An 11,372-nucleotide genomic window follows, 5' to 3' on the forward strand; every position below is an offset into this window, starting at 1 on the left:
GGGCAAGATTTTGAACTTTTGAAAGAACCCAAAATCTCCGACGCATAAAGTAATGTAGGTTGACACAGGAGTCGAATAACTTGTTTTTACTAGACAAAGGGGCATCAGCTTTGTCAAGGAATTGTCTGACTCCAAACAAAGCTCTTAGTCCCTTGTTATATAGGTATTTGTGATTGGCTTTGAATGTGCCGGCTGAGTTGACAATTATGCCTAAATAACAATATGAAGATACAATCTCTACTACATTACTATTGAACAAGAAGGAACAGTCTTTTGGTAACCGACCACCCTTTGTGAAAACTACAATTTTTGCCTTTTAAGGTTGACTTTCAACCTCCAGGATTTACAGTACTCTTCTAATCTAGACAAAGATGATTGTAAGCCGTGACTCTGAGAATATTACTAAACAAGCGTTCGTAGAACTCAACCTTCGTGAAATGGGCGAGGGTGTAATGGTTGGAGGGTGTTTTTTTTATAGACATCTCAGGGCCTGGTTGGAGGGTGTTTTTTTTTATAAACATCTCAGGGGCTAGCCTTACAGAAAATGATGCGTTCGATTGGCGAAAAGTCTCGGAATTCTACACCTTTTTTTCGCGCCTATGTAGCTGCATCATCCCTTTGAAGTGGAATAGTTTGCGTTGACAGATTGTCATGGTATTTGGAATGCAGATAGCTTTTGTCATGGGCCGTGAGCGAGCGAGTGAGTGAGATAGCTTTGGAGATGCCTTACATAATCAATTTTTATCATGCAAATCAGGGGCTAATTTTCATAAGTAATGAGGACAGTTGATATTAATAATAATAACTAGGTGTATTTTGCCAGCCAGTAGGTACCCAAATTATACGCCTACTTCATTTCATAATAGCAGATTCTCAAAGATAAGACACATTAGTCAATTCCAAGTCACCATATGCATGAAGAAAAGATTCATCTATTTGAATTCATTTGAATAGTTTAGAAACATTTTGAAAGTAACTGTACAAAATATTTCTTTAGAATAATTGTGAAACCTCTGTGTGATTCTTTCACACTTACAAATATTTGTAAACTTTGCCAAATGGTTAAATTAGTTAATTGCCCCCATAAAAGTAAGTTCTGTTGTTGCCTCTGTATATTTTTAGATTTTACTGCTGGGCACTGGTGGATCCTTTGTGGTGGGCCATTGTTGCATTGACACCCAACCATACTTTGCAAGGATGTGTGAATTGCTATCTTCCCAGCCCACTGACCCATTTACAAAATGTTATAAAAAATGGTAGAAAATGGTAAATAATGGTAGAATGCTGTTATCATTATTAAGAAACCATTAGAAGCATCTAATTCCACACCATGAATATTTCCAACGTTTTACAGGACCGGGGAAATATTTATAAAATTGAAATAATGTTTAAAATATTTCTGAAGTATCAAATGTCGATTCTAGACATATAATTACAAACTTTAAAATCATTTCTAAACAATGACAACAAACATCCGCACGATGACTTGGAATGGACTCTAACTAACAAAGAGAGAAATATTAGCCTAACTGAGTTGTGTACTAGTATGTCCGATTGGTAAAAATTCCCGGAATTGACAGCAAGTTTTCCGCGCGTACGCAATCGAATCATCCCTTTAGATGGTAATAAGAAGGGAAGGGTTGACGGATCAATATTGTCAATATTGACGACTTGATACATTGCATGGACGTTTCTACAAAGTCATATTATAAATTATAGTTTTTCTTTGTACAGCCCCCTTTACAGATCATTATTGCCGACTTGTTGCTTGCAACAATGATGATGTAGCATTCTTTGTTTCACAATGCAGTCCACTACATTGTGCATCCTATATGTCTAATGTACAATCCCTATAAATAATCTCATCAATGACTACAAGTTACTGTGAAAAACAAACCCTGCGTTCTTCAACAATGTATTGTACCGGTAGTAACTGTTACATGTACAACCCTTTTAAATCGTATAATATACATGTAGGCCCCTGTAAACAATATCATCATTGCCCTTATTCATTGCCCTTAATCTACAGATTATCAAATCTTATAGGAAACATTTACACCCCATCATGTATAATGTACTGTCCCTATAGTACCATTGTCTTGTAATCTGGTATATATAAGTCGTGCTGTCCTCTATTGCGCAACTATGACCTTTGGGGTCACTTCCTGTGGGGACGGGCCCATGCACAACTGAATGACGTAACTCCTAAATGAACCACTATTGCGTAATCGCCACACTTAGCACACTACACACTATTTTTCAAGTACAAACATCCCCTGCAAAACCGTCAGAAGCCACTACACGAAAAAACACCTCGTACGTTTCATCTCCTTCTCAAGAACTACCCACATACCAAATATCAGATCAATCTGTCATGGTCTTACGCAGCTGGACTGTTTACAGTCACGCCCTATATAAGGTTTCTACACATACCTATTGTATCATGCAAATTACCACCTAATTTGCATAACAAGTATACAATTATGTACATCATTACGTAAGCTGTCAGCATACCTACAGCCATTAACATCCATCAACCCCTTCTTGCATTATTCCTTCTCAAAACCTAAAACAAGAATTACTTTCAACGCCCCTGCGAAACCCCTAGGTGGCCAAAACTTACACACCTTACTATGCTTTTACACAGCTACCTACCACTTACAAATCATTACCCAAACAAGTCCCAAACAAAAAATAGCAGAACCGGAAGTTCCGCTGCAGTACCATAACACGCCGCTAGAGCGCCCTGCCGTAACGCAATTCCTGCCATTCTTTCGTCATGTCTAATCCTACCCACATACCAAATATTTAAACCATCCACTCACGCGTTCCCTAGTTATCAGGATGACAAACGACCACCTGACATCAAAACAGCACTGACTACAAAGTTACCCTTCGTTTCACGAAGGGAATCATCAGCATATAATAGACAGGGTACATTCATACAGTGTAGAACTGGAGGGTTACAACAGGAATGGTCAAATTCTGATGCTATGTCACTAATGAATAAGTTGAACAATGTTGGACTCAGGTTACAGCCTTGTCGAACCCCACAGTGAGTTACAAATGTATCGGTCAGACCACTGTTTGTTTTAATACAATTTGTAGTTTTAGAGTACATATCTTTTATGGTCAGGAGAAATTTGCCTCCTATCCGAAGTTTCTTCAATTTAAGTAAAAGACCTTCTCGCCAAACAGAATCAAAAGCTTTACTAAAATCTACAAAACAAGCGTACAGACGTGTAATTCTACTAATACATTTGCTGACAAGCGTGTTCAAAGTGAATAGATTATCAGTTGTTCTAAAATTCTTCCTGAAACCGGCCTGTTGTGGTTTGAAAAGGCTGTTTTCTTCTGCGTAGTTAGACAGTCTATTGTTTAAGATTGAACAGAATAATTTTCCTAGACAACTTATTAATAATAATAATAATAGAGATCCCTCTATAGTTGTCTGGGAGTGAAGTTCGCCGGACTAATGAATAGGTACAATATGGCTGAGCGACCATTCTTCGGGGAATTATGCGTTTTGTAAGCACAGGTTAAAAAGATGGAGCAGAGGTTTTTGAAAAATTGATTTGCCACATTTCAGCATTTCGTTTCTTATCATATCGCTTCCACTGGACTTGTTATTCTTTAAGTTTGCAATAGCTCTGTCTAATTCATCTGCGGTAATTATAGAATCTAGTATAAAGTTCTCTGTCTCTGGAAGAGGAAGAGGAGTTTGATCATTTACTGGAATGAAAGGACCGGCCACGGAATCATGATTTCCGTCGGATAATTTGTCAACTTTACTTAAGTGGTTTAACCAGTCTTCGCTGGAGATTTGGCTATTTTCTTGAACCTTCTTGGGTTTTAATTTATTAACAAGGTCCCAAAATGCACTTTGATTCTTTTCCAGAAGGGTGGATAGTTGATTCATAATTTGTTGACGAAAATCACGTTTTTTTCTTTCTTAATGATTTTCTATATTCTTTTTTCTTCCTGAAGAAACTGCCCCTCACTTCTGGATGTGATGAGTTTTTTTCTAGTAAATAGGCTAACTTTTTTCATTTCAATACACGTTTTGTCGAACCATTTCTTATTTTGTCTTTTCGGCGGACGTTTTCTGGCTACTTGGCAAATGGAGACTGCTAGTCGGCTTGATATCGGTAACCACAGTAGAGATCTGCATGGAGATTACTGAGGCTATGGATTTATGCATATTGAAATCCCGCTCTTTTACAGACTCCCACACGACATCATGCTGGGGAAACTGCTGCTGACCGCCGCTGTGGCGATCGCCGCCATTCACGGGTCCGGCGCACAAGGTACGTACGTTCTCCTTCAGCCCCCCTTTCAAATTAAAGGTGCTCTCACCGCGCTCTCGCCGCGATGGAAAATTGGCCAGAGCGCGGTGGGAGCGCCGCGACGCCAGAAAAACCTTCTCCTTCACTAGCCTAGTTTTCAGCCGAAAGGCTGTCCGATAAAGACTTCGGCTGAACTATTCCTATTCTAACAGAACATATGTCTACAGGTCACTCGACCATTTTTATTTCTCAACTTCGGCAAGTTTGTTTGGACATGGTAGGTAGTTAAGACAGTATATGTTCAGGGGGAGGTATTGTTTACGGCCTGTTCCATGCTTTATATGTTGTATGTTTTCCATATGTTGTGTCAGTATAGCGTAGTTCAGAAGTTCATGCCATGAGGAAGGATTGCGAAATTTCTCAAGAAATAGATATGCGATTTAGTATGCTTTGAAGTTTATGTCTTAAAGTGGCAACACACTTGTTTTCCTGCTCAACACACCTATTTTGCATTCTATCTTTCAATGTTACATGGTCACAATACTATCCTGGAAGAAGGAAATTATCGTTTGTTTTGTTTGTTTGAACCTTTGTTTATTCATGAAAGCTGAAATCGGTCTGCAGGCCGCTTTTAATTGAGGTCATGTGGGAAGAGGTAAGGGTCAGACAAAGCATATAACAGATATATTCCTAGTCATTTACAAAATGCCTTAACGACCAACCAAAAAAGCCGTCGAACTCATTATATACGAACATTTTGGACCATTAATTTCTATTGCATACGAAAAAGAAGCCAAACGCCTCAGATAGTTTAAATAGACATAGATTTCAAATATATGTGTCATTTCCATATTCTGTATAACACTGTCTTACTTTGCAATTAGCCTTTGGGCATTATCTTGCAATAAAGGTACTTAGTTTGTTGTTTGTTTGTTTATTTCGATCTCCTATTAGAGTTACAATTATTATCATAACTCTATTCTTCCTGGAGTCGTCCATCAACATTACAAATTAAAACAATCATAACATAAAGTCAACAAAGGTACATATATACAATATGACACGAGAAAAACTGAGGTAACTGATTGCAAAAATGTAACATAAACTCAGTAAACGGAAGTAATGAGGAGGGGTCAGAGGTCAAAGGCCATAACATAAATAACAAAACATCAATCATTGTAACAATAAATAAAACTAGAAAGGCCAACATTTGCTTGGGAGCAAATGCAGCATATTGCAATCCATCTTCATACGTATGCCAAAGTGTACAAAAAATCCCAAAATTCAACAATTTAAAGTGATCTATGCCCAAAGTAAAAATGAAGTACTGTGGGCACTTACCAGACACACCTTCATGCCGAATTTTAGGTCAATAGGTTTCCATACAAGGGTGTAGTCGCCCAAGATATACATTTTTGTGTCAAAAATGGCCGAAAACCCCCAAATAATTCATTTTTAAGTGATCTATGAATAGAGTGTTGATGGAGCTCTGTTCTCATATGTCCAATGCACCTACGTACCAAATTGCAGGTCATTTGGTTTCCATAGAAGGGCATAGGAGCCAAAAATATACGTTTTAGTCAAAAACGGCCGAAAACCCCAAAAAAACTCATTTTTTTTAGGTGACCTACGAAGAAAGTGTTGATGAAATCCTGTGCTTATATGTTCAATGCACCTATGTACCAAATTTTAGGACATTTGGTTTGCATACAAGGGCATAGGAGCCAAAAATATATATTTTCAGTCAAAAATGGCCAAAACCCCCAAAATAACTAATTTTTGAAGCAATCTATGAAGAAAGTGTTAATAGGTTCCTGTGCCCATATGTCACGTGCACCTCTGTACCGAATTTCAGGTCAGAAAAACACCTGGGGGTATTTGCTATCTCTACCACCCTGCCAAATTTCAGCTCATTTGGCCAAAAAATGAAAAGTTGAAGGGATTTGAAGATTTGACAGGAGGAGAAGAAACAAAGAAAAAACAATATATTGCAAATCCATACTGTAGTATGGATTGCAATATAACAACCAAGTGGGTGTAATTAACAAAGAAATTATGCACAAACACGAGTCAATTAATAGTTGATTTGCAGCTACAAATCCGTCTACCACCAATCCTGCAAGGGTTTGTTTGTGTTGATTTTAGTCCGGATCCAATTCACAATGTGCGTTTTGAAAATGGAAGGTGAGGTTGCTTTCATTTGTGTCGGGAAAGTGTTATATGACTTGGTGCATCTATACAGGAAGGTCCTTGTTAGGGCTGCAGTTTATTGGCTTAGGTAATCTAAAACCACCACTTGTCGCAAGACGAGTGCTGTGCTCATGTGCTCATGTGTGCTACTAATGTTTTCTAAGAGTTATGGATCAAACCCTTTTTGTCTGGTCTTACCGTGGCCGACACAATTGTTTGCCTGCTCAAAACAAATATTTTGCCTGGATAAACGATGGTTCACGTAGTTGTTGCTGTTGTTTTGGACAGGCTGTGGAGGTAACCTGAATGCTCCTCCTGGAGGCACTGTGGTATCACCGAACTATCCTGAAAATTATAACAACAATGATCTCTGCAATTGGCGCATCACTGCGCCCGTCGGATGCACCGTTCGTCTCAAGTTTACAGCCTTTGATGAGCCTTGGGCCGACTATCTGTACATCTTCGACGGAGGCAGTGCCGCTGCTCCACTGATAGCCGAGTAAGGGTCGGAAATTCGGATTGGTCTACCATGTTTATAGAGTAGGACAATTTAGACAATGCAGTGAGTAATTCTGTAATATGTCCATTGTAATGTCTTATAATACTCCTGTTATCATGTATTTGTATCTTGTATTCTCTCCTAAGGGTATCCAATAACAATAGCTTACAGCTAGTTTAGAAACCTTGGCCAAACAAATAAACAATAAACTATAAACACAAACAGAACCAGCTACGACTTATTTTGACCTCCAGGTTGCATGGTGATGTGTTACCAGCCGACATCACCAGCACATCTAACCAGCTGTTCGTGAGATTCGAGAGTGACTTTAGTATGGTGGACGAAGGGTTCAGTTTCACCTACGAAGGTAAGATTCATGGGACGTAAATAAGTGTTAAGTACATGTGTGGGAAGGTGTCGTCAAAACGAGGTTTGATTTCAGCCCCCTAACAGCTCCCAACAGTACTGCAGCAGTAGTTCTTGTTTTGATATCTTGACAATTCTATGATCAAGATTATTCGATGGCAGATTTGGCTCTAGAATAAGTGATTTGGGTGAAGAAGTGTCAGGAAGTACAGGTAAGAGTTGATACCTGTAGTAACTAATCAGACATGACATACACTCCATGCAACTAGGGCTAATTTTTTAAGGGGGAGCTACTGATTTTGGACAAAACTAATGACCAATAGTGACAAACCTATCCAGACAAAAATTACAGTAAGAGGAGAAGAACTAGAGTCTGTAAAGAAGTTCAAATACTTAGGTGCAATTATGAGTGAAGAAGGCTCCAAGCCTGAGATCCGGGCGAGCGCAGCAATGACGCTAAAAGCATTGGATAAACTGAAACCAATCTGGAGAGACAAAAACATTAGCATAAGGTCCAAGCTTAGATTCCTACAGGCCCTTGTACTCTCCATCTTCCTTTACTCCTGTGAATCGTGGACGCTAAATGCAGAGCTCCAAAGAAGGGTACAGGCGGTGGAAATGAAGTGCCTAAGAAAAATCCTCGGGATAACTTATCTGAACCACATTACAAACGAAGAGGTCATAAGCAACATACGGAAATACGGTCACTATGAAAGACTCCTAACAGTAGTGAAGAGAAAGAAACTTAAGTGGTACGGACACGTAATGAGGTCAAACGGGCTGTCCAAAGTCATCCTTCAAGGAACTGTAAATGGAGCCAGGAGAAGGGGAAGGCAGAAGAAAAAATGGGCAGACAGAGAGAATACAATGTAGACTAACCTGCTAAACTACTGCATGTGCTTCTCAGCACTCTGCTGGGGCACCAATGCCGGATCTTCAGCCAGATTCCGTCCATCCTCAACGTTTCGTCCCCTTTACTACTGGTACGTTTCTGGGCGGCGGGACAGCAAGGGGGACGTCTCCCTCTTGCTTCCGGCACTGGTGCCTCGCATCTGGGCGGCTTTCTTCCAAAGCTTGCCTTTTCTTTTAATCCACAAGACAAAGCTGCTTCTTTCGGCCTCTTCGGTCACCTGTCTGACAAACTGAGACTGCAACTTCCCCTGTATCTGTAGGTCCCTACACTGGCGTAAAAGGGGTGTTCCTGCAAACCCTCTTGTTCCGATCTCGACTGGGTAGACTTTGGTTCTCCACCCTTGTTGTTTACACTGATTGGCTAATTCTTCATACTTTAGCTTCTTACTCTCATAGGTCACTTCAATGTTCTCTTCCCTTGGTATGGTAAGTTCTAATATGAGCACCGATCTCTGGTCCACTGACCACAAAACCATGTCAGGTCTCAGCTGTGTGTCACAGATAACGCTCGGAAAGCGGAGTTGTCTATCAAGGTCTACTGCCATTTCCCATTGCCCTCTACTCAAAGGGCCACCGCCAATGTGGATACTGTTGCTGTCTGCTGCTCTGGGCCTCTGGCCCTCCCTTACAAACTGGATTGGTTGTATTCGTGCCGTAGCACCTTTGGCTTTCTTCCTCACCTCCTCCAGCATCGCTGCAATTAGCCTGAGCACCTTGTTATGACTCCATGTGTAACGGCCCTGTTGTAAGGCAATGTTGCAGTTAGATAGAATGTGTTTTAAGTCGGCTTGAGCTCGACCGCACAGCTGACAAGATTCCTCGTTTTTATACCAAAGGGTGAGTATATAGGGGCTGGGGAAAGGACATTAAAGAATGGACAGGAAAGAGCTTTGCAGCGTCCCTCCTGCTGACGCAGGACCGAATGGGATGGAGGAACCTGATTCACAGTGCCACCATGCAGCGCTCCCACGACCCGGGAATACTGGGTTAAGGGACCAAAGTACAAGGTACAAGGTACAAGGTACTGATTTTGATGTTTCTATGTGTCTGCGTTTGTACAGTGGAGTGGAGAAGAACATAGAAAAGCGCTTTCATGAACAGCTGGGATTTCGGTTAGGGTGCAAAGTAGCCTCTCTAACATCTGACCATCTCTTCCAGACCATTGCGCAAATGTAATTCCCTGCGCTGCCGACATTGTTCTCGTGCTGGACCTTTCTTCGAGCATCCCACAGGACCAGTTTGAACTCGCCCGGGAATTTATGATGGCTTTTGTTGACTGTGAGGTTTTACAAGAAAAGGATGTCAGGGTGAGTCTCTGACTTCTGCTGGGTAGAGCTGATATATGCTTTAAATCCCTGGGAATCTAAATCTTTCCTGACAGCACTAACCGTACAACTTCTTTTCTCAAGAGACCATGAGACATATGGGGAGCGTTCTAGGCAGTTATGATTTCTGTCATTGCCATTGTTGAGCTGGCTTTTGTCGAATGTGCTGCTTTGCAGGGAAAGAATATCCGAGTGAGTGTTTCATTTGTGCTGAATGGATCTGATGCTTTTAATCCCTGGGAATCTATCATTCCTGATAGCAAGCATTGACCGTAGAACTTGTTCTCCACCTGTATCATTTCTCGAGCGCCCAGGAGACATATGGGGAGCGTTCTATGCACTTATGGATCTTGCATTGACATTGTTAAATTGGAAAATCCCAAAGGGCCAGTTTTAGGATGTGTGGAAATAACATCAGCACTTTTTGTGTTCCTCTCGCCAATTGTTACACAGATTGCAGTCGTCAACTACACCTGCGAAGCGCACACCTACTTCAGCCTCACACCAATCACCATGGGGATGTCGCACGAAATCGAGCACCTCATGAGGGGCGACGGAGGCATAACGTGTACTGGCCGCGCCATCTACTACATGCGCCGCACGGTACGGCCGCTGCTGTTTTTTTTCGACTGCGCGTGTTGCTCACACAGTACCACATGGTGCAAAAGCTAAAGGCTTCACTTGTACTGAATGCATGGTGCAGAAACTACTGTTGCACTTGCTGGGTTAAACACAGTACATCATGGTGCAGGAACTAAGGCTACACTTGCTGGGTTAAACACAGTACCCATGGTTTATAAGCTATAGATACATTTACTTGTTAAGCATATATACAAATGTACCTGTGACTTTTCTATGTGTGATTTTCTTGTTTGTTATTTGTCCAGTCCAAATTCCGAGCCGCGCCCGAGGCCCATCACACAGCCGTCATCCTGACAGACGGACAGGTAAGTTATTGTTTCCCAGTGAGTTGTTACACATTCTCAGTCTCATGTTACCCTTTTCCAAAGACAATACGCTGTTACACAGTCTTATTGTCCTCTATACCGTTTCACCAGTCCGATGATCACCAACAAGCCGAAGCTGCAGATGCGCGGAACGCGGGGATCGATCTGTACGCCGTGGGATTCGGGTACCCGGTTCTTGTGGACTGGGCTGCGCTGGCGACCATGACCGGCGACCCCGTCGGATCCCGCGTTTTCGACACCAGCCAGGCCTGCGACGCGGCGCAGAAAATCGTGGCCGATCAGTGCGGTGAGTAGCTCTCGCATATTTCAGACCTATAGAGAAAATCAGTCGATCTGACAAGGTGACATTTTGTGGCGTCATGGTTTGTGTGTTTGACTCAGAATCAAGAGGTCATGCGTCCCGTATCACACGGCAACTTAAGATACTGTTTTCTTATTAACCATCAAACCACTGACCCCAGACGTACATGTATATTAATATGTGCCATTATGACATTTCTGTTTGAAAACAAATTTCCTCCCATGAGTTTGTTTGTATATATGTCTTATAACTTCTCATAAGTTTTAACCGAGATTGGCTTATTGTTGATTAAGTTATAATATAAAGTTTATGTACGGTCCAGTGGGGTCAAAACTGACCCCAGCATTTTTTTAAACAAACTTTTGAGGCCCACACCTAAAATACTTATCGTATGATCATGAAATTTTCAGAGAATGTTATAAATTAGAAGCGACAGTAGGAGCGCTACATTCCTATTTGCGATGACTTGATTCGTCGATTCGGTAAACCAACTGTGTAAAGCAGAGTCCGACTAGCAGGAAGACT

At 41.3% G+C, this 11,372-nt stretch overlaps 1 protein-coding gene across 1 annotated transcript; it reads left to right on the forward strand.

Moving 5' to 3' along the window:
* The first annotated feature begins 7,033 nt into the window (after nt 1-7,033).
* On the forward strand, nt 7,034-10,840 carry LOC118404442 (matrilin-3-like). The gene is made up of 6 exons (XM_035803517.1): nt 7,034-7,038; nt 7,230-7,342; nt 9,412-9,560; nt 10,032-10,181; nt 10,466-10,525; nt 10,637-10,840. Exons 1-6 carry the CDS (start codon nt 7,034-7,036, stop codon nt 10,838-10,840), a joined length of 681 nt encoding a protein of 226 aa, XP_035659410.1.
* Nucleotides 10,841-11,372: the final 532 nt, after the last annotated feature.

This window comes from Branchiostoma floridae, chromosome 17, assembly GCF_000003815.2.
Source record: "Branchiostoma floridae strain S238N-H82 chromosome 17, Bfl_VNyyK, whole genome shotgun sequence".
NCBI lineage: Eukaryota > Metazoa > Chordata > Leptocardii > Amphioxiformes > Branchiostomatidae > Branchiostoma > Branchiostoma floridae.